This window comes from Rhinopithecus bieti, unplaced genomic scaffold, assembly GCF_001698545.2.
Source record: "Rhinopithecus bieti isolate Rb0 unplaced genomic scaffold, ASM169854v2 scaffold_22439, whole genome shotgun sequence".
In the NCBI taxonomy this organism is placed as follows: domain Eukaryota; kingdom Metazoa; phylum Chordata; class Mammalia; order Primates; family Cercopithecidae; genus Rhinopithecus; species Rhinopithecus bieti.
In genome coordinates this window covers 566,596-594,334 of record NW_016810838.1, presented here as the reverse complement: position 1 = coordinate 594,334, position 27,739 = coordinate 566,596, and the positions used below count along the sequence as shown (strand labels likewise).

The 27,739-nt window shown below is 37.6% G+C and overlaps 1 protein-coding gene across 4 annotated transcripts in view; it reads right to left on the bottom strand.

Moving 5' to 3' along the window:
* The window catches only part of SLC8A1 (solute carrier family 8 member A1), a 404,513-nt gene that overhangs the window by 53,269 nt on the left and 323,505 nt on the right, over positions 1 to 27,739 (bottom strand). For 2 of the 4 annotated variants that reach the window (XM_017892945.1, XM_017892946.1), the window contains exons 3-7: positions 13,316 to 13,422; positions 10,156 to 10,176; positions 9,710 to 9,727; positions 9,591 to 9,605; positions 5,243 to 5,311 (exon numbers count right to left, since the gene is read on the bottom strand). In XM_017892945.1, coding sequence (XP_017748434.1) covers positions 5,243 to 5,311; positions 9,591 to 9,605; positions 9,710 to 9,727; positions 10,156 to 10,176; positions 13,316 to 13,422 — 230 coding nt within the window. Of the gene's footprint in view, positions 1 to 5,242; positions 5,312 to 9,590; positions 9,606 to 9,709; positions 9,728 to 10,155; positions 10,177 to 12,663; positions 12,768 to 13,315; positions 13,423 to 27,739 lie in introns of all 4 variants that reach the window. The other 2 variants (XM_017892947.1, XM_017892948.1) reach the window with 2 other exon arrangements.

Below are 27,739 nucleotides of genomic sequence, written 5' to 3'. Positions count from 1 at the left end.
TGGTGCAAAGCCAAAATTTGTTAGGAAAACCTTGTCCATGTTAATCTTAAAGTAAACAGGGAGGGTGAGGGTGAGGCCTTTTGGGAGTTAAAATACTCACTGACCATGTGAGCATAATTATTTCCAGAACCACCATGTAGCTTACAGTCCAGGAGAGGATAGTGGGTGCTGAGAAAATGTTAATGGATCCAAGAGCCCATTAATGAGGGGAAGCTCACAGTTGGCTCTCTCTGTGTGAAGGTCATTAGGATACATCCCAGACTGAAAAGGCCATGCACATAAGAAGGACAAACACTGGTCCCATAATTACCCTTATCCTTTAGGCCCAGAATGCTGAAACTAGACAAGCTACTACTTCTTAGATTTAAGTGGAAGGAACATTGTCTCCAATGAAACAGTGTCAGTGATATGGAAAGACCTCAGCCCTGATGGCCTCATTTCTAGGACCTCTGGACAAAGTGTCTCCAACAGGGGGCTGTTGACTGAAGAGACATCCAATAAAAGGGATGTTTGGTCCTGGCTTCCTGCCTGGTGCACTCAAACATTAGCTTCTGTAGAAGTCCATACCTCTCATTACCTCCAAAGACCCATGGCCTTGGACCGTGCTACGGTGGCTCCATTATTGCTTTAGCAACTGGTGCAGGGAATGGTTCCTCCTAGGCTAGCTGCTCACTGAGGGCAGGGAGCGAACGGGCTAGAGGCATTGCCAGCATTTACTATTTCAAAAGTCAAAACCAAAAGGCAAAAGCAGAATGTAGCATATTGATTAATTCTTTAGTATACATTTTATAGTGTCTTCCTAAATGCCCATTTTAAAATCTGCTTTCCTAGCCTCAGCGATTACAGGACACCAAAGAAATTAGACAAAGACTAAAAATAAATGATTTTGGACGGCCAGAAGCTGCTGAATGTTAGCAGAGGCAAAGGAGACGGGCAAGGATAAAAGTGGTAATGTTTTTTTATAGTAGGATTGGGAAGTTATGACCCAAGGGAGGGCAAAGGGTTCTGGTTCTCCAAGATTTGTCCTTGCAAAATTATGTGTGTCTAGTCAAGAGAGTTGACTGAGATACATGATGTGTAATTTATCCAGCACTGAAATTAATAATTTTGATTACCACTGCTTTCTGATCCTTGAACCCAGGATAATGTTATTGGTAGTTTTCGTAGCAGTAGTTTATGCTAGCATCTTTGTTCGAACCTTTGGCTGAACATGGATGAGTTGAAGATTTACATAGAACAAGAATGGTTTTCTCAGAAGAAGGAATATTACAACTTGGACACCTATTTAAACTGAAGCTATTGGGGAGAATATTTATTATAGCCTTCTTTTGTAGTTTACTTATGACAAGTTGCTTTTAATGGGACTCAAGGCAATCTGCATAGAAAAAAATAGAGAAATTACAAAACAAAGGTGATGTGGTAGCATTGTTAAGCGCGGCATTTCATAAAATTGAATTGGTTTTGATCATGGTATTAAATAACTGGATGTGGATTAAGTAAATGAAGTCAAATCATACAGTGAGTGAAAAGGTTCTTTCTTTTCCAAAAATCCTTCAGTCCTTCTGATCAGGAAGAAATGCTTAATTTGGTGCTGTTATGTCTGTAACTAGTTTCTAATATCTGGACTTGTACCTTTTAAGATAGACAGTCACAACAGTTCTCAGGTATAGAGCATTTGCCGTTATCTAGCTACAATTTAATAACTTTTTTTCCATTGTAAAAAAATTTTTAAATTTTACTTTGTATTTGTGGCAAACGATACCAGTTTTCCTGTGTTAATGACTTAAAGTTTTCTTTTAAAAACAAACTCAGTGGCCGGGCGCGGTGGCTCACGCCTGTAATCCTAGCACTTTGGGAGGCCGAGGCGGGCAGATCACGAGGTCAGGAGATCGAGACTATCCCATCCCGGCACACAAACAAACGCCAACCCAAACGAGAACATCGAAGGATCAACAGGCAACCACAGACACCGTAAAAACAAAAAGACAACAAAAAAAAAGGAGTGAAATCGAAAGCAGCAGAAGAAAGATAAAAGACCCACAAAGAGCACGAACAAGAAAAAACAAGAAAGAAGAAAAACGGCCGAGAGGCAAAAGCAAAAGCACCCTGACCCAAAAAACCCAACCAAAAAGCGACTATAGACACCTCCCATCTACTACTGTAAACCCAATACAAAAACAAAAAAAAAAAAACTAGCCAGGCATGATGGCGGGCACCTGTAGTCCGAGCTACTCGGGAGGCTGAGGCAGGAGAATGGCGTGAACCCAGGAGGTGGAGCTTGCAGTGAGCAGAGATCGTGCCACTGCACTCCAGCCTGGGTGACAGATGACAGAGCGAGACTCCGTCAAAAAAAAAAAAAAAAAAAAAAAAAAAAAAAAAAAAAAAAAAAAGTAAAGTATAAACATGAGGCAATTTAAAAAATTACATTAAGTAAATAGCATAATTAGTATGCAACCAAAGTGGTATGGGAATGACAAAAATTAAGGAAATATAGTGTTAACTTATTTCATATTAACCTAAAAAAGAGTAAGGCACACTGTTTCTATCATTTGCTACACTCTTGCTTCAAAGGGACTTGGATTTCTTAATTTCACACTTTTATCCCTTTGTGTATTCACCTGGAAAAGCTTCACAATTTTCATTTGGTTAAATCTTACTTATCTTTCAAAACCCCACCACTTCTGGTATGAAATAACTATTTCCCTATTCATAAGTGAGGAGATTTAAGAACTACCACTCTAACCTTATATTAATTCCTTAATATTCGTTGCATGTATAAAGCATGGACATTTTCATATACTGTTTTTAAAATTTTTAATTATCTTTACATATAAATATCCAGCACATAAACTCACTGAGATAGAACAGTAAGTTTCGTTTTGCTTTGAACCATCCTTGCATCCTCTGGCACCTGTTACACTATATGGAATATAGTAGGTGCTCAGTACGTATTTGCTGTGTGACTCTCCAACTCACTGTTAATAAAGCCTCTTAGTTGCTCAACCTATAAAAAAAGGATCCTTTTTTCATTGAGCACATGTCATTGTACTCCATACCTTGTCAGCACTTCCCCCTCTACTTTCCAGGAACTTACGATGTAAGGGGGACAGGAATATATGATGGACAACTTCTAGGCATGATAAGGACTAGGGGACCAGGGTTGGGGAACAACTCAGTTGGCCTAAAGAGAGTCAGGGAAGGAAGCCTTCCTTTTCTTAAGGAAGTTTCAGGGAAGAGGAGCTATTTGAAGTTGACCTTGAAGCACATATAGAAGATTGCCTGGTGAAGGTGATGGTGAGGATGGCTAGGAGGTGGTGGAATGAGGAGGTTCGTTTCAGGCAGAGAGAAATCAAAGTGCAACGGTACAGGGTCATGGAAGGGTCAGGGCCGTTTTGACTTTATTATAACTTTTATTTATATGTAACTGAGAAATGGCAGCTGTATAGATTCTATTATTGCTCTACAGTTATACTGATAAATTCAAATTTATGGTCTAGATTTTTTGACTGGCAAAAATGAGAGCTAAGTCTAGTTTTTAACAGAACTGTTTTCTGTCTTTAGATACTTTCTGTTGAATAGGGAAATGGTTTAACAGCATTTGTAAAATTTTAATCATCTATTTTGTTTCCTTTTCTCTTTGAGCATTGGATCAAAAACGGATCATTTTACTATGGTTGAGGTCAGTTTCATTTCTTTACTTCTGCAGAGTGAGATAACATGCTATGGTTTCAGTTTTGTTTCTCAGATGGAAAATATACTCTTTCTTCTCCTGAGTGTACATGCACACTTTTAAAATTCACCATATTTTATTGAGAAGTTGGGAATAAATTACATAACATCATAGTCTTAACCAGTCCAAACAACTTTCGATCAAATGCATAATTAACAGCCACTGTTAAAATCAATATTGACAGGACATAAAACAATCCTGGAGTAGAATCACCATTGGGGGATCTCCCTTCTCCTGAGTAATTGATTTTGCAAACAATAGCAAATAATGAAAGCTCATAGGTACCTGGCATCTGGGAAAAGCAGCATTTTGAGAAAGTTGTTTCTAATGCTCTCTGGTTCAAGCTGCATTTTGAAGCAGTGTCAGTGTAAGAGATGAAGCGCTGGGAGTGTGAAAACAACACAACCCATAAGGTCCATCTCATTATCAAGATCTCTACCTCAGGGGACACTGCTGAGAGTCTTTAATGTAGTCACATTTTAAAACTGTACAAACAGTGTAGAATTTGGAGAAGCATACAAGACCAGTGGTGGGACAATTTGCTCCAGATCATTTTGATCCTCCACTAAGAACTAGGCTGACAAGTCAGAAAGCAGAGGTCTCTCTTGACAGTTTTTAGCACGTGGCTGGCCTCTTTGATTGGAGGCTAAAGTGACTGATGATATAGACCCAAATATCTCTAATGAGGATATTTGGGCTCTAAACCTATAATAGATCTGGGACAGCTGTGTAATCCTCTAGTCACCCCGTCAATGTCATTTATTTCCCCTATGGAGAAACCCCACAGATGTACTATCATCTGTGCATATCTGGCTAACATCATGTTGCCTGGGGGCAGCAAGGGCAGGCTCTGGGAAGAAATACAGCTCAGCTTTAAAAGAAACTTCATGGTTGGGCACTGTGACTCATTCCTGTAATCCTAACACTTTGTGAGGCAGAGGCGGGTGGATTGCTTGAGCCCAGGAGTTCCAGACCAGCCTGGGCCACATGGTGAGACCCCATCTCTAGAAAAATTACAAAAAGTAGCTGGGCATGGTGGTGCACACCTATAGTCCTAGCTACTCAGGAGGCTGAGGTGTGAGCATCCCTTGGGCCCAGGAGATTGAAGCTGCAGTGGGCTGTGACTGATTCCACCATTGTACTCCAGCTTGAGTGACAGAGAGAATCCCCATCTCAAACAAAATAAAGAAACTTCATTATACTTTGGATAAAAACTGATGTGTAAGATGAAATGTTTGCAAGAAATCTGGAATATATTGAAACTCAGGAGAGAGAGGCCATGGGATCAGTCTTCTCTGCAGGCCGGTGCTGGCCCCTCCTCAGTGCTCCTTTTCTGCCCTCACGTGGTTGTGTTTTGTTGTGATCCACCGTACCACCGGCTGCCAGAGAAGCTGCAGCAGTATTTAGCAATGTTTTAGAGAGGAGAGGGGCTAAAATGCATGACTCTAATGTCTTTAAGATTAAAGAACTCTTGGAGGCTTTGGTTTTCAAGGATCATGATGAAATGAGTACCTGTAATGGTGATTACAGTAGAGAGAATCGGATGTTCTCTAGCATGAACCTTCCTGAAGACAGGTTGGCCTAGCAAAAGGACAGGCAGAAAAATCAGCAGAATGGATTGCATTGATTTGCGATCAGAGTTTTGTGGAATTAGTAAGCTAAACATTAAAACCAGATGCACACATCACAAGCAATGTTAGTTTGGGGATTAAATGGTCATAGGTCACCCCTAGGTAGGTCACAGAAGGGAGTTCTGGTGGAGGTTACTGATGGAGATCACTGTTCAGAGATGAGCGAGTATTTCATGAGCCAAACCAGATTATGTTAACAAACCACAAGCCCCATGGTAGTGAGTACAGCCAGATTCCTACAGGTATCTTAAACGATATACCAAGGTCCTTCAAGGTACCGCTTCCGGAAGCATCATGGAACATCAGAAGGTATAGTGGCACGTGTCTTGGTTGTGAAGCCGATTAGTGCCAACAATACAGCCTTGAGTAGGCCATTTCTCTAGTTTCTCCCCATGTAAAATGGTGATAATAGTACCTGCTCTATGTTACAGGTTTGTTTGAGGGTCAAGTAATACGACACCTGGGGATATGCTTACTACATTTATTTCCTGAGCAGTCTGAAGGGGAGAATGTTATGTACACCTTCAGGTTTTGCAAAGGTAGGCCATCATCACAGCAACTGTTTGGATAACCTAGGGTTAACCTAGGCCTACGGGGTTCTCATTGAACTCCTGGTTCAGCTGACTTCCAGATTCACTTGCTATTTGCCTCTACCAAGAGCTACCCATAACTGACCTGGGAATCATGAGATTCGGGATTCAGTGCCACCCCTGCCATATGCTTGTCATCTAAACTTGGGCAAGGCCTTTCTTCTCTCTCTCAGGCTTCTCAATTATAAAGTGAAGCTGAATTTGAAGGGGCTTTGTTCCTCCAGCCTACATACTGAAGTGATGAAAACATTTTCAACTGTCAGAATTTTCATAGTTTGGCTTCCTTAAAAAGGATTGTGTCTTATTAAGTCTATTATGTGCTGAGCATAATATGATTAGAGGAGTAATATTAAATAGGTATAACGACTGATACATAATTTTAATTAGAGAACTCTATAGTTGTATATCTTAGAAGTTTTGGGGGATCAAACATACATTCTTCTCTCCATATTGAGCCAGAATACTTAATTTATTAAACTATTCATGTTTATATTGTCCAGTTTCTCCCTTCTGGGGTACTTCTCATTTTTCATTTAACTGGAATACATAATGATGGAATTTATTAGATATATGTGGGTTTTGAGTAGAAAAGGGGTTCAATGTATAATTTCAAGATGCAGGTAGAAATAAGCTAGAGGGGAAGAAACAGGACAGTGCTAATATTTAGAGTGTTATCTTGTCATATGACTGGAAGGCCAAGGGGGAATGAGATCATAGGCCAATGAGGCAAGATCTGGAAACAATAGGTAAAGATCTGCAGATTCTAAAAGCACCTCCAACACTTAATGTCCACCACTAATGAAATCTCTGAAATACTGGTATTAGGTTGTAGATCAGATGACTTTTTCAATTTCCATATATCCTGCTTCAAATTTAGATTTTCACACTCAGCTGCACAAGCCCATGTAAAAGCTGCAGGCAAACTCCCAGAGCTAGATTAATTCTTCTTACTGCCCCTGCATCTCAAAGCCTTGACTTCAAAGCCTCCAACTGACTTCAAAGCAAAGTTCTTTAGGGCTTAAAGCTGCTTTTTGCTGTAGACCTAAGTTTTAGAACTGTTTTCAGGGGCATCAGTAGAGAGTAGATTCTAAGCATTCTGGTTTGCTTTAGGAAAAGAAGTGTCATGTAAAGTGAGGCAGTTTCTTAGAAAGTAGGAATGGACAGGCCAGTGTAGAAATTCCCAGAGTTTTTGAACATTCTCTTGTTCTAACTGCATTAATTTCAAGTCTTGGGAAGAGGTGATGGCAATAGGAAACTGCCATTTCAGATTAAAGTTTCAGCCGTAGGAAGAACTTAATGAACTACATGAAATGATAGAAACTTCTAGAGGAGGTGGATGCCAGATGTGGCCAAGGCAGGAAAAGTTGGACATTACCAGAGATATTACAGAATTTGATGCGAAGAAGTTCTGAGAAAAGAAAACTAGGATCCCATTACCTGAGATCCTAAAAGAGAGGATGGTTCAAATGACATAGAAGGAAGGCCCTTAAAACAAAATTTGGACCAGGTGCAGTGGCTCATGCCTGTAATCCCAGCACTTTGGGAGGCCGAGGCAGGCGGATCACGAGGTCAGGAGATTGAGACTATCCTGGCCAACATGGTGAAACCCGTCTCTAGTAAAAATACAAAAATTAGCTAGGCGTGGTGGCGCGCACATGTAGTCCCAGACATTTGAGAGGCTGAGGTAGGAGAATCGCTTGAACCCTGGAGGTAGAAGTTGCAGTGAGCCAAGATCGTGCCACTGTACTCCAGCCTGGTGACAGAGCGAGACTCCATCTCTCTCTCAAAAAAAAAAAAAAAAAAAAAAAAAAAAAAAAAAAAAAAAAAAATCCTGACATACTTCAATAGTAAGAAACAAACATAATTCAAACACGCGTCAAGCCAGGTCTTTAAGCCCAGAGCATCTTAGTAGCCAGCAGGTTTTTATGTTAAGGTGCCCTCTTTATCAGATTCAGCAGGATGGAAGTGCTGTTGGATGGTCATAGACCTATTTCTATAAATGGTGACTTAAAAAGCATTATTACTTCAATTCAGTTCATGAAAAGCTGGCTTGGCCAAATTTGCTAAACCCCTTCTTCAGATCTCCCCAGGGTATAAGCCTAATTTACGATATACTTGGCTGAGGCAGAATTAGAGTATTTACAAGGGGCAAATTTCAAGGGGCAGTTCCCTGCCGGAATGAGAACAAAAGGAGATAACAAGTTTTTTTAAAAAAAGGAGTATAAATTCGCTGTCTGTGATTTAAAAAAAAAAAAAACTTTTAGTAGTGCAGAATTGGGGAGATCTGACCCAAAAGAGCTTCAAATGAATCAGATTTAAGAAATCCAACACAAAGACTTGTCCTGTTTAACATTTTTATCCCTTTCAACTTCTGTCTCTCTGAGAGTCTATGAATCATTTTGTCATTAAATGCCACGTCTGGAGAGAAGCAGCGGAGAGCAACAGCCCATGTGAAACTGCCCACATTTAGAAAATTCTACTTTGGACAGAATCAGATTGGAACTGCTTGTTCATGAGTTTACACTAACAGTGGATGAAGTTCATCCCAATTCCTAACATAGTATTTTCATGATCAGAAATTTGAAGTATATTTCCTTCTAAATATTTTTGTTCAGATCTCTGATTTCAAAATTTGGATATCTGCACAATATATTGGAAAAATTTGATATTGGCACAGTATATTGGAATATGTCACATACTGATATAGAATGTAGGCCATTAAAGACATCTTCAGCCTACAGCTTCAGACAAATCAGACCTACTGTTTAAATATTTATCTCTCTCTCTAAATGTGCACAGATGACTCTAAAAGGGTGAGAAGATATTTAGAGACAACAGAGGGTGCTATAAGGAAATATCTTTGTTTTGTACACAAGAACATAGTTTTGGAGTTGTACTAAATAATGCAATCAACACAGGCTGAGTATCATTCTAAATTTAAATGTTTGAAACTTTTTTTTCATTTCTTATTTTGAGTTTTTATAGAGATTTTGAGCTTTTATAGAATACTTTGTAATATACTTCAAATGGCAGAAATATTACTCATTACCATGTTATTAATACTAAAACCTAAGTCCCCAGAGAGACGCTCAGATTGGTGTGATGGGATGAGGGGAAGGCTCTGCTCAACATATTATATGATGTATTATAAATTATGCATTTACATACATAATTTATGAATTAAAATTTGTGTTAAAATGATGTATTTTTACGTATTTCCTCAACATGTATTTTTATGTATTTCCTCAACATGGCATTTATGTGTTGTTAGGATCCTGAGCTTGGACCCTAGATCTATCTTGGATGTCAGCTCCTATGTTTCTCTGAGGCTAGCAATTGTGCCATCTTTATTCTGGTGCTCTTCGGAGCCTCTATCAGGGAACCGTACCTTATCAGCACTATGTGAACATGTGTAAATTGATCAGTGTCAAAATATGAACAATTACAGTTTCTCCATATGAAATGCTTATAAACACAACACATACACGTTATTAATTTGTAAAACGTTAAATGTGTAAAACCAGCAAGAGCACACCATGTGCCACAGTTAAATATTAATGCAAGTTACGTAAGGTGTGGGTTTGGATTGATGGTTTAAGGGTATTTGGGGAAAATAAGGAACATTAGAAAAAGTCTTACCATACAGGTATTTTCCTTCATTAAAAGCAAATAAAAATGAGAAATGTTTTTTAATGTAATAACATCTCGTGAGAACAGACAATAAAAGTTAGATAGCATTAGACTTGAAAAATTCATACCTGTTATTGTGAAGCCACCTAAAAAGGAAAAAAAAAAAAACAACAACAAATGTTATAATTTAACTTACACTCTGCATAACAAATACCAGTGACATCAGACTGCCTGACAACCCACCCAAGGTACTTGCCAAATTATATTTACAATTAAGAAGACTAGGAAAACATTCATGACTGAATCACTAATCATTCTTTTAAGATTATGAGATTTAATGCACAAATTTAATTCTTGTGCATACCTAAGAAATCACTGATTTTTTAAAAGGTTGTACTAAATTAAAAATGCAATACCAACTATTTGACCTTGACAAAGTGAGGTCAGTGGCCCTAAACAACAATCTTGTTAGCAAGTGAAGAGAAGTAAAAGTCACAGAGCTACTATATCACCTGGCGGAAATGGAAAATAATCTAGAAAAATGGAAAGGAAATGCAAGAAATGAAATGCTTACCAAGCTCATTCAATAACAGGGCTGTGAAGGAAACAGACAAAGACAAACACAGAATAAGAGACCAGATGAATAATGAAAGTAAGAGGAATATCAGCAGAAAGAAATCCAGGCAGATCTGATTACAGTGGTAGGGAGCCACTGCTAAAAATGGGTATACCCCAAAGAAATACAGTGTTGGGAATATTTCCGAATAAACAATCCCAGCTGAAATTTCTGAAAATGTGTGTGATTGAATACGTATGTATATATATGTGTGTATGTGTGTGTATATATATATATTTCACTTTATATTTTCTTTACGTTTCATAAGACATTTCTAGTATATATGTTTATACCTAGAATATAAATCTAGTTTACCAAATACAGTAGAAACATTGTATGAAATTCATTCTTAACTTGATATGAGTGAGGCTTTCTCATTAAATATTGCCTGGGATTTGATCAATCCAATGTATGGAAGCCTTAAATCATCCAGGATCTCGGGTATCACAAGTTTTATTCAGTAAGTATAGGTAGAACATCCTGGGAAATTCCATTTTAGGTTCCCTGCCTGGAAGGGTAGTTTAGCCCAAGGTAAAGCACTATCTTGGGATGCTCTATTTGGATGATACTTTGTCCATCAAGAATTGCTTATGTATTAAAATCCTTAAAGCTTCATGGTCCCAGGAATTAACACCTATGTGCGTCCTTATCTGTGACTTCTGTAAATTATTAGATAACCAGAATCCTTCTAGTGGACATATAATCCCAGGAAACTGACAGGGCGTTGGGTGGGGGAGAGGGGGATATATAATTTGTCTTTCAGGTTACGTGCTTTAAACCCAGAATGTACTGTAGCACTTTATTTTAGTAAAAGCAACCTTGCTAAATATATCAAATTATTTCCTGAGTTGAACATGGGAATGTTACAATTACTTTTTTGGGCCCAGTTTTCTCTCTAATGATAGTGGCATTAGAGGATACTTTCTAAAAAAAGTCAGTTATTTATAGTGACAATCCACTTGGAGGGTGTGAAACTGGATAGTGCTACTAAGGAATTTTAATTTGCTGTTACATGAGGGCATATTTTACTAAAATGGCAATTGAAAGAGCAGAATCCAGTGATGCTCCTCCTTGCGATAAAGTTCTTTGGTGGAATACATTTAGAAGAAAGTACTTTCTCCTGTATGTTAAGGAGGCATTTTGGATCCCATCTTTGTAAGAAATCAGCACAATTTTCTGGTCTCTTTTTCTTCCGTCTACCAGCTATGGAGCAGATTAAATAGGCTACATTAAAACGGGTCTTGAGTGCTCCTTTTCCCATCACTCCAAAGACTCCTGTCGCCATCTTGAACTTGATTAACACAGAAACATACATGTTTTTTCCCACCATTGGACTCTGAGGCCACGAATGTGGGATACATTTTCCTATATGTCTACATAGCAATTAGTCCTATATATTTTATTTTTCCCTCTACATGTAAAAGCATATATTTCTTACAAAGTGGCCCATCTCATCATATCATACTGTCCTCACCAATTGTTTGTATGCAATTAATAAGAGCTATTAATATGTGGTCTGCTCATTTTACACAAGTAAATCACCAGAATTCCTTTTAAAATGGCCACTATTAGAGAATAATTATATGAAGCCCTATTAACAATTGAGAATAAGAAATCCTCTGTAAAACTGATACAAGATTGCTGTCTTTCCTATGAAATATAGGCCATATATTAATAATCAGTAAAATCAGTAAAATCTAGTTATAAAGGACACTATTTTTTTTTCTATTATATAAGTATCAAGAGATTTTGGAGCATAAGGCTAGGTAGGTCTTCAGCAAGGATGAAATTCTTATTGAAGGATTAAATTCTTATTCTTCTGACCAAAGAAAATTGATATGACTGTGGTTTCATAGATATGGTGCCTTTTAAATGTCGTATTTGATGATACAAAAATATGCTAAAATGAGCACTAGAATATTGAAAACACTACTCTTTAAGGATCTTTGTTCTTATTATTTTTAAACTGTGTTCTCTAAAGAAGCCTGATGGTTGAATTCTGAAGTTTCCTGTTAGTTGCCATTAGGGTCATCTACTAATACTAATAGGTATTAAGCAGTTTCTTTTTTCCAGCTTTATTGAGGTATGATTAACAAGGTATCAAGCAGTCTTTATCACTAAAATTTTAGGGGAGATTTAATAATTGGAGTGACACTTTAGAATAAACCATGAGTAGTGAAAAACTAAACACATTCTTTTATATAATCATTTCTGAATTACAGAAATCCCTTTCAGTGTTATTAAATCTGGTTGCAATCAATGTTAGTTGGCATTTCCTGAAGAGAGTGGGCGTTGCCTGTTGCACTTGTGAATTAGGGAAGGGAAATGAAACTGCTAAAGCTTCAAAGGCAATGAAGTATAGTACTTGGAAGCTGAGGAAGAGGAGAGAGTTAAGTGTGAGAGTAGGGAGACACGGAGAGAGAAGAGTACAATTTCTCGCTGGTATGTCTTTGTTTACTCTCACACCTTTCATTCCTCTTCTTATCCATTTTGGTTCCTCAAGCACAAGGGAGAAACTGCACTCTTTCTCATATTCCTCACGGTCAAATATTCTAATGGTAATGATCTTCCTGTGGGAACACAAGACAAAGGCAAAACAAATGGTTGGAGTCACACGCTCATGCTCTTGGTGTCCACCAAGCTGAATGTTACTGTGATGTTATGGAGGGAGAACTGGCAGCACATGGGCCTCCTGAAGTATGTAAAAGGGCATCTTGGGTACTCTTGGCTGGCCCCCGTTAAGTTTTCTCTGCTAATTTATCACTTTCACGAATTATTCCTGCTTCAGTTAGTAGTCAGTAGGTACCCCAAAATAGGAAGATAAATCAGAACGTTGCCTTCCTTTTGGCATTGCATGGCATCTGCAGCAACTTTCCCAGAAATGGACACTTGATTGACTGCACTGAAAATTAATCTCTCAGACGTTAATGTGCAGCGCAACCAATGCTGGCTGATGTAGCTACAGGCCCGCCCACTGTGGCTCAGCATGAGATCTGTGCCCTGTTACATAGGTGGAGGGATGTGTGCATTGTAAGTCATGTTCTGAAGAGTGCAGGCATCCAGGGGTGGCACAGGCCAGCAGAAGCTGTTGGGCTCAGCCCTGGAGCAGCTCCCCCACCTTTCTTCTCACTCATCTCCACCAGGCGGGGCTCTCCAATCTCAAGGAAGAAGGTCTTGTTTTTCTCATATTCCTCATCATCAATTACCTTGACTGATATTGTTTTGCTGAAACAGAGAATAGAAATTGACGAACAAGGGGAAGAGGAAAGAGAAGAGAAGGAACATAGAAAAGAGGAAAGCAAGGTTAACCAGTTGCACTTTCAGACAAACAGTAATCGAGAAACTTCTGTACTGTGAGTTTTTTCTTCAAGAATGGATATCAGATAGGTATGAAAGATCAGAGATTTCACCCAATGCATAGCTCCCCTGCCCAGGGCCACAGAATTATTTTAGGCAAAATACAGCATTCAGTACTAATAGGTTTGTCATCATCATAAGGAGGAAAAGCAGAAAACACAGATCACAATAAAAGAGAAGAAAACACATTAATTTAGTAAATACCTTAACCAGTGGATTGTCTAAGCTGTGACCTGGAACTTGCTACTTTAGAACAAGTCAAAAAATCCCATCAAGATATTAATAGAGTTATCTCTGGGCAATAGGCTTACAGGTCATTTTTTTTCCTTCGTTGTGCTTTATTATAGTTCCAAATATAATATTTTTATCATAAATTGTTAATAAATGAATAAAAATATCACAAAGAAAATACAGTCAAATTATCTCACCCCACCCAATGTCTTAGAATCAAACTCTTATTCAGGTTAGTCAGATTCTCCAGCTAGACCACAGCAGGAAGTTGTTCATATTTTGTTTGTCTTTCTAAAGATGGAAGCTGTGGCCTCGCAACAGCTGTTTTGAAAGTGGGGTGGCAGCAGGTGGGAGTCATGATGTTGTAGTTATTTTCATTCTTCCAAAGTTGAGTTTTAACTTTCTATGAAACATGCCATTTACACTACTTTCAAACGTCACCAATACACCAAGGTGTTTTGATGAGAATTCTTCCTGTAATCCAGCCTTTAACAGGTCTTGCCTTATGGTCCTATGGCTATGAGTGACTGACAGGCAGGGAGGACAAATGTGAATATGCAAATCTCAGGTTTCCATAAGCATTCTTGATTACTCTGAAAATAAACCAACCTAAAGTTACCTTTTAATTAATAAGGGCTTAAACACTTCATATACTACAACTTATTAGAAGCCTCTTAAACATTGATTTGTCTTGAAAAAATGTTTCCAATAACATTGGCCAAGAACAATTCTGATCAACGTTTTTGAAACAATGAGTGTTTGTAGACACAGAATTTTAACAGCATGGTCATTCTTTAAGTTTTTTTAGGTCTTCTGGAAGGAAATTGGTTTATAATCTTGTTTTTATTTTATTTATCCAAGCCATTAAGTTTTCATTCGAGCTATGCATACTAAAGAATATCAGTCTTCTTTCCTAATATGAAGGGGTCATAGGTAGAAGTTACTTTTAATTCTCTGAATTTCCCAGTCCCTAATGCCAAATGCTTAAGTCTTGCTTTTTGGCTTAGCATTGTAGACCTGAGACCAGATTATTGGTTCTGGTACCCTGAAGCCCAATAACGTACTCTCTGTTCCTCAGCTAGAGAACATCCTTGAATGATACTCACATTCCAACGTCTCACTCCTAAAAAGCTGCAGCTCATGAAACTCCTTTCCTTTCTCATATCTGTCCTCAAATACTGACACTAGATGAACAGCTATAAGTGACTAAAGCCACAATCATTTTTTAAAGAGTGGTTAGATATTTACAAACCTACCAACAGTATGATAATGTCCAGGTACATGTATACTATAAACAGCTCTTTCCTAACTTTTAGAATTATTTTTTAAAATCACCTCTTTATTTAGTATAAAAAATTAGCCTGCTGTGACTAAACTAGAATATTTAATTTTTCCCTAATATCCAAAAACTATAAAATATTAGAGAAGGCACAGGAGGATGGATGTATTAGAGAAGGCACAGGAGGATGGATGTAAGGAATGACGATTATTTGATCATTAGAACTGAATTTGATGTTGTAAAATAGATCAAATTTACCCCGCACAAAACTGCCATATGTCTATCCTCTTTGTCAACAAAATGTATGCATTTTGGGTATTCATTTCCATCTCACAGTCTTGCAATCTTAAACTTTAGTTGTACATTTCTACAAAAACAGCATGGTGAGAGCAAGGGTGGGAAAGTGTTGATGGACAATAAAAGGGCCATGCTACTGTTCTCTGGACTTGATGGCCCAACATCCATTATCAAGATGCTTCATTGTAGGGTACATCAAACTGAAATCCCTCATTGTGAGAGTCATGTTGCAATATTCTTGTTAGCATTACTTAAAAACATCTGATGTTACATTTCTCCATCTTGTAATTTGCAACCCACCCTGCATCTCATCACATATTTAATTGGATTATAGAAATAAAGCACAGTGGGGATGGTGGAAGGAGCCTTGCTAATAAGGTGAACGTTTGTGTAGAAAAGGTACCTGTTTCATGTTCACAAATCAACTTATTCACAAATAAATCAAACAACATATTGTTGCTAATCCTTGGTGAATATCATAAATATTTAAATCCTCTAATGGCTTTCTTTTCTTTCCTTTCTTTCCTTTTTTTTTTTTGAGATGGAGTCTTGCTCTTGTTCCCCTGGCTGGAGTGCAATGATGTGATCTTGGCTTACTGCAAGTTCTGCCTCCCAGGTTCAAGCAATTCCCCTGCCTCAGCCTCCTGAGTAGCTGGGATTACAGAAGTCCACCACCATGCCCAGCTAATTTTTGTATTTTTAGTAGAGACAGGGTTTCACTATGTTGGCCAGGCTGGTCTGGAACTCCTGACCTCAGGCAATCCACCCGCCTCGGCCTCCCAAAGTGCTGGGATTATAGGGGTGAGCCACCACACCCGGTCTATTTTCTATACTCTGAGTAGCTGATGAGTGTGGGAAATACAGTTATATAGCTCCACACAATTTGTTTGCATATAAAATAAGCATTTATTATTTATCACTAGCATATCCCTATGCATAGGATCACAATTCTTAGAAAATTTTGAAGTACTTGATAACTATGACACTGAAAAAATCAAGGATGAAGAAAAAGAAAAAAGCACTTTTGTAAGTGCCTGGCAAATACATCTAAAATAGATGGAATTTGCATAATGGCATATCATTTCAAAATCATTAGTAATAGAATCAATAATGCTCCTGACAGGAAGAGCCACTAAATTATATATTGATTTCACTCCTCTTGCACAGTAAAGCTATTAATAGGAAACTTGATTATTAAAGGACATTTCAGTGGATCTAAAGTGGCAGGATGAAGTCAGTGCTTATGAATTAGCCCTTTAAATCAACAGAGGCAAAAATCAGAAGGCACTGGTAATGTTCACCTTTTGCTTCAGAACAGAACAATTTCTCCCCTTAGCAAAGGTAGTAGAGGTGAAATAAACCAATATAATTTTTAAAGGAACACATCCTTGGGATGTCTGCTTCTCACTTTCCAGAGCCTAATGCATGAAAGATATTGCCACCACTTCTTCCCTCACAGGGCATAGTATGTGAGACGGGGTTGGTTTGGTGAAGATGTCAGTTATTCTGGTTTGATAATCAGCAGAAGCATGTTCCTCACAGTTCTGCAGTAGAAAGAATCTCAAGGACTGACGGAACCTTGAACGTCCTCCAGTTGGCCCCATTGCCACACCAATACCATGTCCACAGGACTTTTGCATTGTCACAAGGACTCCAGCTCCCTGAAAACACACATCCATTTTGGCTATTCTGTTTACCAACGGGAAACATAGTTGTTGCTACTTCTTTTCTTTAAATTGACAGGTTAACAGAAACAAGACAGGAACTGTTGGGTAGACACAGCCCTTCATCCAAATATAATTCTTGCATTTTTACTGCACTGATAAAGAACAAAGAGAAAAACTGGTATCACACAGCTTCCAACTATTATAATTATTATAAAGACAGGAAAACTCTTTTACAACTTTTCAAATTTAAGCAGTATACTATAAAACTGTAGTTTCTGGAAACTAGCAAAGCAGTTACAAATCTTACGATAGCATTAAAATATTTCTTAATATGGCCAAAATTTTTATGGAAATTCATTTTGTTTTTTTTTTTAAAAAAAAAAAAAGAAAGATCAATTTATTTAGTGGAAAAATACTGATCATTCCTTTTGAAGTTTGCAGTGCCTTTTATTTGATGATACCAAACCAACATACTTACATCCCAGTCTCTTCTCTCTCTCTTGGTCTTATGTGTCTCAAAGGACCCGAAACACCTTCCAAACGACTACCAAGGAGTTCTTATATCTGGTTTGACTCAGCAGACAGTCAGAAAGAAAGACATGGCTTTTATTAACGAGGGTTGAAAAAGAAGTCTCTCGAAATAATGTTTAGTTTCTCATTGTTAACCCAAAGTGGTACACATTCTCTTTTTCAACTTAAGCCTCAATTGTCCTTCTGTGGTTTCCTTTCTTCAAGACTGCCTTGATGTTGGGAGAAGATGAGGAAAGGATGAACTGGAGGGATTAAAGAGAAGAGACTCCTCCATTTTAGATCCTTACATAAAAGATTTTAGTGAGGATTTCACATATTTAGATGCTTACAGTTGCTTTTTGTCTTTTAAGATTTACCCTCTCCTTAGACATACTCAGAGGCCAGTGGAATGATAGGCTCTTTGCATTTCTTAATTCACAGATCTTCATAACAGCCCAAGAAGTAATTCTTACTACCTGAGATTGACAGGGAAAACGACGACTCTCAGAGAAGTTGGTAACTTCCAAGGTCACAAAGTGAGTCTCCTGTGACTGGCTTCAGGAACCGAAACCTTTAAATTATATGACTCAAAATCAACCAGTAGGTCCCTTATTCATTCAACTGTGCAGTATTTTTATGGCCACTTTAAAGGATCTAGATCATTAATATCAAATTTTATTGTTTCATCTTTACATTAACAAAGAATGACTGTATGAACAATGATAGAATCTCAATTCTGTTTTTAAAAGGACTGCAGCACGTTATATTCTATGATGGCTGCTTTAAAAAGTTAAATCATTGAGGAGATAAAAGTTTAATTAAAAAGAGCCGTGAGCATGCAGTGGTTCACCAACTCTGAGAACTCTGAATAGTCAACCAGCAGTTTCAGTGTCAGCCTCACCTAAAGTGGGGGACTTGTTAGAATTGCAGAATCATAGGCTCCATCCAGGCCCACAAAATCAGAATCTGCATTTTAACAAGATTCCCAGATGACTCTTACGCATGTTGAAGTCTGAGAGGCACCAATCTAGAGTGGACAATGGGTTCTTGTTATTATGTTGGATGATAAAACCAAGAGGCTGGTAATAGTTGGGCTTGTGTTTTGGACCTGGCTGCATATTAGAATCACCTGCGAGATTTTGCAACCTATAAATGCCTAAACCCACTCCAGATCAGTTAAATCAAATTCTGCTTGTGGGACCCCCAGCATGAATATAGATTTTAAAAGTTTTTGGATAAGCGCAGTGGCTCATGCCTGTAATACCAGCACTTTGAGAGATCGAGGTGGGAGCACAGCTTGAGTCCAGGAGTTTTAGACCAGCCTGGGCAACAAAGTGAGATCCTGTTTCTATGAAAAGTCAAAAAACAATACACATGCAAAAACAACAACAACAAAACAACCAAAAAGACCCCAAAAAGCAGCTGGGCATGGTGGTGCTTGCCTGCACCCCAGCTACATGGGAGGCTGAGGTGGGAGAATGGCTTGAGCCCAGGAGGTTGAGGCTGCAGTGAGATGTGATCATGCCACTGCACTCCAGAACTGCGAGACAGAGTGAGACACTGCCTCAATCAATAAAAATTTTTAAAAATCTAAAGGATTTTAGGTGCTTCTAACATGCAGCCAGGGCTTGCTTTAAAAAAATACATTAATAATATACACAAAGAACACATAGAATTGTAAGTCAGTAATAGTCAAAACTAAATTTTAGATCTAATTAGCAAGGTAGGTGGAAACATGGGAAAATCATTTTGTTTTGTCTTTTACTCCTGTTCTTTTCTGGATTATAAAATGTACTTACAGTTGTTTTCCCCTCTCAGGAAATGATGGTCTCTGCAGGCAACCTTAATAGCACAGGTGAGAAAACACCTTTAGGGTTCAGGCATCAGAGTTTACACTCATGCACAGTGATTTCCTTCTCAAGAAAGTGATGGGAGCTCTGGTGAATGTTTTTACACAACAGTGATTATATCTGGGGAGTAGACATACTAAGCATTTCACTTTCCACAGAAGACAGTAATGCCTCATGTCCCCGCCACAGAGCTTCTGAGCCATGTCAGTGAAGGGCCATGTCAGGAACTGGAACTTTCCCACATGTAAGCCATCACACTCCCAGACTCCAGAAAGAACTGACCCAGGACTGACCACGCATGAACCTGGCAACTTCTCTGACCATAATGAGTTTGAAATTTGATCCATAGTATACTTGATGTTAAAAGCTTCAGGATAAACTTCTCCTACAGCTTAAAAGACAAACTAACCAAAACTAAAAAAAAAAAAAAAAAAAAAGGGCAAAGGATCTAATGGCATTTTTCCACAGAAGATAAACAAATGGCCAATAAATACATAAAAACATGCTCCACATAATTAGCTATCACGGAAACGCAAATCAAAGCAACCGGGAGATAACACGTCACACTCACTAGGATGACTACGATAAAGAAGACAGACAATAACAAGTCTTGATGACAATGTAGAGAAATTGGAACCCTTGTACACTGCTAGTAGGAATGTAAAATAGTGCAGCCACTTTGGAGAAGCCCTCAAAAGTTTAAAAATAGAATTACCATGTGAACCAGCAATTCCACTATATGCCAATGAGAATTAACATGTATTCACACAAAAACTTGTGCATGAATTTTCATCGCAGCATTATTCATAATAGCGAAAAAGTGGTAACAACTTACGTTTATCAAGTGATAAATGGATCAATAATATGTGGTGTATCCACAGAGGGGAATATTATTTTGCAATAAAAAGGAATGATGTACTGATACATGCTACAACATGGATGAACCCTGAAAACATCATTCCAAGTGAAAGAACCCAGACATAAAAGGCTACCTGTTTTGTGATTACATTTATAGGAAAAGTCCAGAATAGGCAAATCCAGATACAGAAAGCAGATTAGTGATTGCCTAGAGCTGGGGACTTGGAGATAAAAGGCTAGGTGGGGTGGAGGGAGTTGGTGACTGCTGATGGGTCACCTTTCCCTATATGACCATAATCATAAAGAGGTCTGCTGCCTTTGCAAAGTCAATAGCTCTGTTCATATTACCTTGAGCATTCTCTAGTTCTTTTGTTGGCATTTATTTCTTTCTACATACAAGAGATGATAAGCTTGCCATGGGTTGCCTTTGTATCATTTGGTTTAAATTCCTGGTGCATTTTAAGCCTTTTTTCCTTTCACAAGTTGATTGGTGAGTTACTTGGTGATTTGGGGTTAGGGAAAGGAAGGACCAGTCAGAGAAGATCCATGCATATATTATCATTTTCTGTTAAGTGACCCAAATCAACTCCTCCGTCTAGTAAACATTTCAAATGGAATAAGGACAGGTTGCTATTCATATTATTTCCACGAATATTTTTACATCATTTTTAGATTACTGGTGAGATATTTTGGGCATGGATTCAACTGGGGATTTGCTCAATATCCCATGCTAGGATAGTCATAGAAATAGGACTGAATCATGACTTTATTGTTTCCTTTCTCGAAATCTTGAGAGAATTAATCCTGAACTCACATTATCCAGGTTTGTAACTTGGCTCTGTTACTTTCTAGCTAAGGTATTTGGGTCACTTCTGGCATCTTTCTAAACATCAATGTTATAATCTATCAAATGAGGATAACAGAACTCATTTCACAGTGATTATGTTGTGATGATCAAATAATGGGTATCATCATTTATCAAACGTGGATAATGAAATTCACAGGTTGTTGCAAAGATTAAATAATATATTGTATGCAAAAATTATTTTGTAAAGAGTTAATGAAATGTTAGGTGCCGTTGTTGTTATTAGTTGAAAAGGAGTGGCTCGTTTTGCAGTTCTTACCTGCCTGTTTACCCAATTACTAAAAGGGGCAATTGGCAGATGGTAGAGTTGGGGGTCAGGAAGTATTCAATGGAGTAATAAGCAATACCCTCAAATTCATTCTCATATATAACTTTGGATCAAATCTCATATAATGGGGCATCCAAGTCCAGAATCTGAAACTCAAGAACACAAGCAGCACAGCTCTGCCAGGTTCTCACTCACCACTAGCTGGATACACACAGGGATCTGAAGTCATGCTTTTCCTGGAGCTCCTGCTATGAAGCCTAGCCTGACAAATGGTGGTGGTGCTATTCTGAAATTTAAATAGACTCCAAGGACAAGAGTTGTTAAAGTAGCTAAACCAAAGTAATTCTCCAGGAGGCCTTGTCATCCATGCCCTGATCTTTTGGTATTGTCAAATGGTTATTGAAATCATCGCTTCAAGCAGAGCAAGAGACAGGGACAGCTAAAATCCTACTATTCCCAGGGAGACCAAGGGAGCTTTAGAGAGCTCTGGAGTTGGGGTTTTCTAACATAACTTTGCCCTATTTTATTTTCCTCTGCCCACTATGGAAACTTAGTGGCAACCAATTCATTTTGTCAAATGCAAAATAGGAATAAACTTAATTATTTAGTTTTTGTTTTTAGCAATCAGTTGTCAGCGTTAGTCTCAAAAAAATCTTTGAGCTACTTTTCTGTCCCTAGAAGACATTCTGGTTGACCACTTCAAAGAGATACTACAGGGATCCATAATGATTATTTCAATAAATAATAGGCTAGTCAGTCTAATATCCCCACAGTGTTCTATCCTATGATGGTAGGTTTCAGAGAAGATCTGGTGAGTAAGTTTACTAAGACAAAATTACATGGGTGTATTAAAAATTGACCATAATTTTGTGACATATAAAATGTATACCTTACCATTGCTTCACTCTTCTGCAGTTCATAAACTTCAGCCTTAAGGAGGGTAAAGCAATAAGGATCTTGGGTCTGTTACCTACACATGCCTGCTGAGACAATTTCTCTGCTCAGTGAAAATTAAAGTGGATCAAGCATAGGGTACCATGTTGAAATATGGCAAAATAGATGCAAATTTATTTTTTACAATTTAAAAATATTGGCATTGTGCAAATTCTGTGAGAGGATCACATTTAACAAAATGATTGCAGATTCTTGGCATCGTAAAACTTATTAGTTAACTTATAAGACTACATATTTGTCTATAATCTGAGATCTTTACTCCTTGAATGCAGATTCTCTAGAAAATAACATTTTAACAAAGTTTTCAAAGTTTAAGGTAACGTTCAGAATGATTTGTGGCAAAGAGCATCTTTTCTAGAAATGAAACACATCAACATCTTTGTTTGGTTCAGTTTTAGAAAGATCAGCTCTCCATTTGCCACTGCCTATTAGAATTCAGAATGACAATGAAATTGATGCTGCTGGATTTCAAACAGACTGCTGGTTGCCCATCCTTTTCAAAAGCTCTCTTCATCTTGAACATTTTAAACATTCCTGGATTGTCATCAGACTCGTTCCAGAGATTATTTCTACCTTTGGTCTTTCTTCCTATGTTACGTTTCTTTTTTCAAAGTAAAAAGTGTCAAGGAAAACACTGGAAGGACTTCACTCCTGGAATGTTATAGGACAGCAGCTAGAATATGCTGAAAGCATCTCTGTCAGAAAGAGGTCAGCTTTAAAATAAGAACACCAATAAATAAGCCGGGCTTTCTTAAGTTTTAAAATTCATATTCTCTTTCTCTCTTTTCCTTCCTTTCCTCTCTGTGTCCCTGGCCACAAAATACATAGTGGCTAATCAATCTCTGTCTGTATGTACTCTTGTAAACTATTCTTAAAGATGGGTACCAGATATTTTCTTGAACATGGCTAAAAGAAACCAATAATTCATAATTGATGCTGAGTTTTAAATTTCGCATTTTAATTTTATGTCTATTATGTTATTGTTTTTTCACATTAAATTAGGAGACAAGAGAATAGGACCTTAGGTATTAGTAAAGCTAATTTACTAATATCAAGGGGTAGACTAGTAGAAATCAATATCAGATTTTTCTTTAAGTCAAAATTTTGATGTATCCCTTTGGCTGTTGCTTTTCCTGATAACCTGGATTAAACTAAACTTGATTCTAAATAGACTTATGTCCTTGTTTATATGAAACATCATAAACTGCCAGAAGGAACAATAGTCCATATTAGCAAGCTTATATTCCGTGGGTTCTTTCTCACTAAATACAATTAAAATAATGTGGATTGCTTTAGGATAATGTATATTCTTTTAATGGATTTTCCTGCATATTATTATTATTACTTTTATTATTGAGACGGAGTCTCTCTCTGTTGCCCAGTCTGTAGCACAGTGGTGCGATCTCAGCCCACTGTAACCTCTGCCTCCCAGGTTTAAGCGATTCTCCTGCCTCAGCCTCCTGAGTAGCTGAGACTACAGTTGCATGCCACCGCACCCGGATAATTTTTGTATTTTTAGTAGAGATGGGGTTCCACCATGTTGGCCAGGCTGGTCTCGAACTCCCGTCCACCTCAGTCTCCAAAATGCTGGGATTACAGGTGTGAGCCCCTGTGCGTGGCCCATTTTAAAGTAATACTTGCTAATTGTTGAAAATTTGACAAATGCAGGTCACCCATAATCCTATCACTAGAAATTAACATTTAAAAATGTTTGGTTTTAGCTTTTAATGAAATTGCCAAGAATATTATGAAGTTTTGGTATTTTTCTATGGATGAGCTACTTGGGCTTAGCTCTTTTAGAGACCAAAGTTTATTTTCCCTACAATCCTCCTCACATGCTTGGGCCCCACCCTGGACTCTTAATGTAGCAGGTAACGTTCCCCATCTTTTCTTTCTATTGGCTTGTATGGAAGTTCTTGTCTGAATTCTGCCATATGGAAAATTTGCATGTACATTTTTAAAAGGAGAAATTCTCTCCTTGGTCATTACTAACCTTTTGGCTGGTTTTGCTGGAAAAGTTTTCAGGATTCATCTGCCAACGTTGTTTCCCTAGAAGGCCATTCTGGCTACCTCGCTAAGCATCTTGTTTGTTCTGTAACAAATAATTCTTCACGCTAAATCACTCGCAAATGCCATGCTGCTTAGTGTCCTTCTGCTAATCACCCATTCCCAAGTTTGTCATCAAAATAGCATTAGTTATTTTCCACTCAACTTCAGCCATCATCTTCCCAAGCCCTCCACTTTTCAATCTAGAAGCACAGTCTCTCTCAATCCTTAATCACAGAAATCTCCCTGTTCACTTCTCATTATACACATAAGCAAACTGAGACTCAGTGAAATTAACCAATGCCTCAAAGCTAGTGGATGCCAGAATCAGGATTAAAACTCATCTTCAGACTCTGAATCCACATCTGTTATTTGTTTATTCTGCCATTATCCTAGTGTTTTTCTTCTTGATGCTGCTAAAATCAAACTCACCACTCTTCATAGAAAACTTTTCTTTTTCTCCTCTCTTTTGAACTAAGTAAAAACCAATGCTGATAACAGAAAGAAATGCATGATTTTCTTTGGTAACTCAGTACCATTTCATCATTGTCCGTCATGCTGAGGGATGCCTTATAAATTCAATGGCTCACGCAATGAAAACAAATACTTCCTTTAGTAAGGATGGCTGTGTTGAATCATGGCCTGAAGGATCTTTGACCTGAAACAAAACTAGGTAGGACATCCACAGAAACACTACATAAAGAGTTCAGGTAAAATAATAGCCAATCAAAATCAACCCCTTGTCTTATTATTATTCCCAAGTCTTCTGGGCATCACACTTAGCAGTTGCCCTTCTCTCCACTTTTCTTCCTTCTTCAAACAGAGTCATGGTATGCAGCCCCCTCTACCACTAGACGTGGTCAATGATTGTGTGTGTGTGTGTGTGTGTGTGTGTGTTCCCCTTAGAAAATCTATTTGCACTTTTAAGGGAATATTCGTTTTCTAATTCAAAAGGGGTAATTGTGAAAAGAACTGGCTTTGCAACAATGTGGTAAGCTTGTAGGCATGGTGAGTAGTGTGCCTCTATATGGTGAAATACTTCTTGAATGTCTAATCCCAAACAAGTAACAATTAAATATAGTATATACTACAAGTTAAAAGTTACTACCAACAAAATATCAAGGGTATCAATACGCCTCCTGTTTTTTTGCTGTTACTTTCTACTACTTGCAAAGTCCAGTGATGCACCCACTAACTGTGGACTCTCTGAATGTTTAAATCTTTTCTGGGTATTCCATTTGGCTTAAAAACATATCAGTTATCATTTTGAAGCTCATATTCTTGATAGAAGGGATCCAAACACTTTATAGGTAAGCATCACAAGATAAAATCTGCAAGACAATTTAGCTATTTACTGGTACTTGCAATTTAAAGCTTGAAATTAAAATTAACCAGAACAGACTTTATTGGGTTTAAACTAAAATTGTGTTTTTCTTTCTTTCCCTTTTTTTGTTTCTTGTTTACGATGGAAGTTTCCCTAGTTAGACTTTATAGAACCAAAGCAGGTTTGCAGAATGCAAATAATGACACTGTTTAACAAAATTGAACCACTGGACCAAAGAGTGAGAAAGTACTTGGAGCAATTCCTGAATTAATTACAGGCCTCTGATGAGCTATATTTAATGTGCACATTGATTGCAGGGGAAAACCTGTAAATAAGCTTTGAAAAAATTTTTAAATTTTACTACGGATCATGTGTAATTCAGTTAGTGCTCAAAAAAGCAAATCTTCACCCCTATTTCAGCTTTTGACCCAGACATAATCTTATAGGGAAAGGTTGTTGTTTTGAGGATTTTTATTAGTTTGTAAATTTTGTAGGAAGTCTGTACTTTTGTTCAGAGAATCATGTAGGTAGAGAGAACCTATGGGATCTAGATTTGCATTTGCAATAGATTTATAGCTTTTAGCAGTATCATTTAGTCACTTCATATTTCAATTTAAATATAAAATAAGAGAAATTATATGTAACCCACAAGGTTAATATGGAAAACAAAATAATTTATATAAGAGATTATTTTCACACTTTAAGCATTTTCACATATGCTTTCATTATCTAACTTAATCTCATTCTTGCAAATGAGCAAACTTAGATATCTTGATTCCAACAATCTTTCCAGTAAGCTAAAGCTTCTTCAGCTGTAATTCGAAAATATATGTGGGGCATTAATATGAATATTAAAATATTCATTTTGGAAAATAAGAGTTTTCTGTGTGAATGAAAAAGCAATATCTGACACCTAACCATGGATCTCCTTTTAGAGGTTTTTTTACATTTATATAACTAAAGTCTTTCGAAATTGTAGCAGCAGATACAATCGACTGCTAGAACATGAACAAATGCTTTATTAAATATTTATAATTTCTTACTGAATTTTAACATTTCTATTAACTTTAATCATGGTGGAATTAGGTTTATCTTATAATATATGGAACACTAAAGCAAATGGAGAAATACGGGAAAGCTTTGCAGGGCATCTCAAGGGCAGGTCTATGTATAATGAATAAATCCTATTCAATAAAATATACAGTTTTAGTTTTTGTATTATTTAGACCAGGAAACCCTTAGAAGATTATTATATATTTTCCCCTACATATTAACTTGCTGTCTTGATGTCATATTTGTTGGTCCTGAATATTTTTTTTTTAATTGAGTTACTTTGAGTTTGTAGAATCATGAAAATCCTCTTAATACATGTAATTAAATTGCTTTCACAAAGTTAGACTTCCTGAGATAGAGATTCAAAGGCTGGTGAGACTGGTAATGGAACTGAAGAGAATCCATGGAAATACAGTGCTGGGTCTTCAGACCCCCTAAGAATATCAACTGTTCAGGCATTACTGTCTGTATTCAACAGTAACCATGCCGCCACGGGATAGGACAGCATTAACTATGGGTGCATTCCCTGTGACAGTGAGCACAGTGCTGGCACATAGTGTTTGCGTAATAAATGGTTTTGGTTGACTCACTGTCTGTACTTGAGTTTGTGCCAATCGATCAAGGTATCTTACATTTCTTAGTAAAAGGCAGCTCACGTATGTTTTAGATAAAAAGATAGGGTTCTTAATGTTGATCTCACCATGACAGTAAACAAAATGAAGGGTGTGTAGGTGATTCAAGCTCATGACTTAGACATCATGAGGAAGGGCAAAACGAATTTATCAGACACATTTTAGATTTCTGCAATATGTTATTCCATTCAGCCATTCCACAAACCCTTACTGAGTATCCAATTTTTGTGGCAGGCCCACATTAGGCATTGGGGATAAAAAGAGGAGTACGAATTCACAGCTTAGAGAAGGGATAGGCATATAAACCAAAGATTATTGCACCTCCATGTGTGTTAATTGTAAGTATGGGCT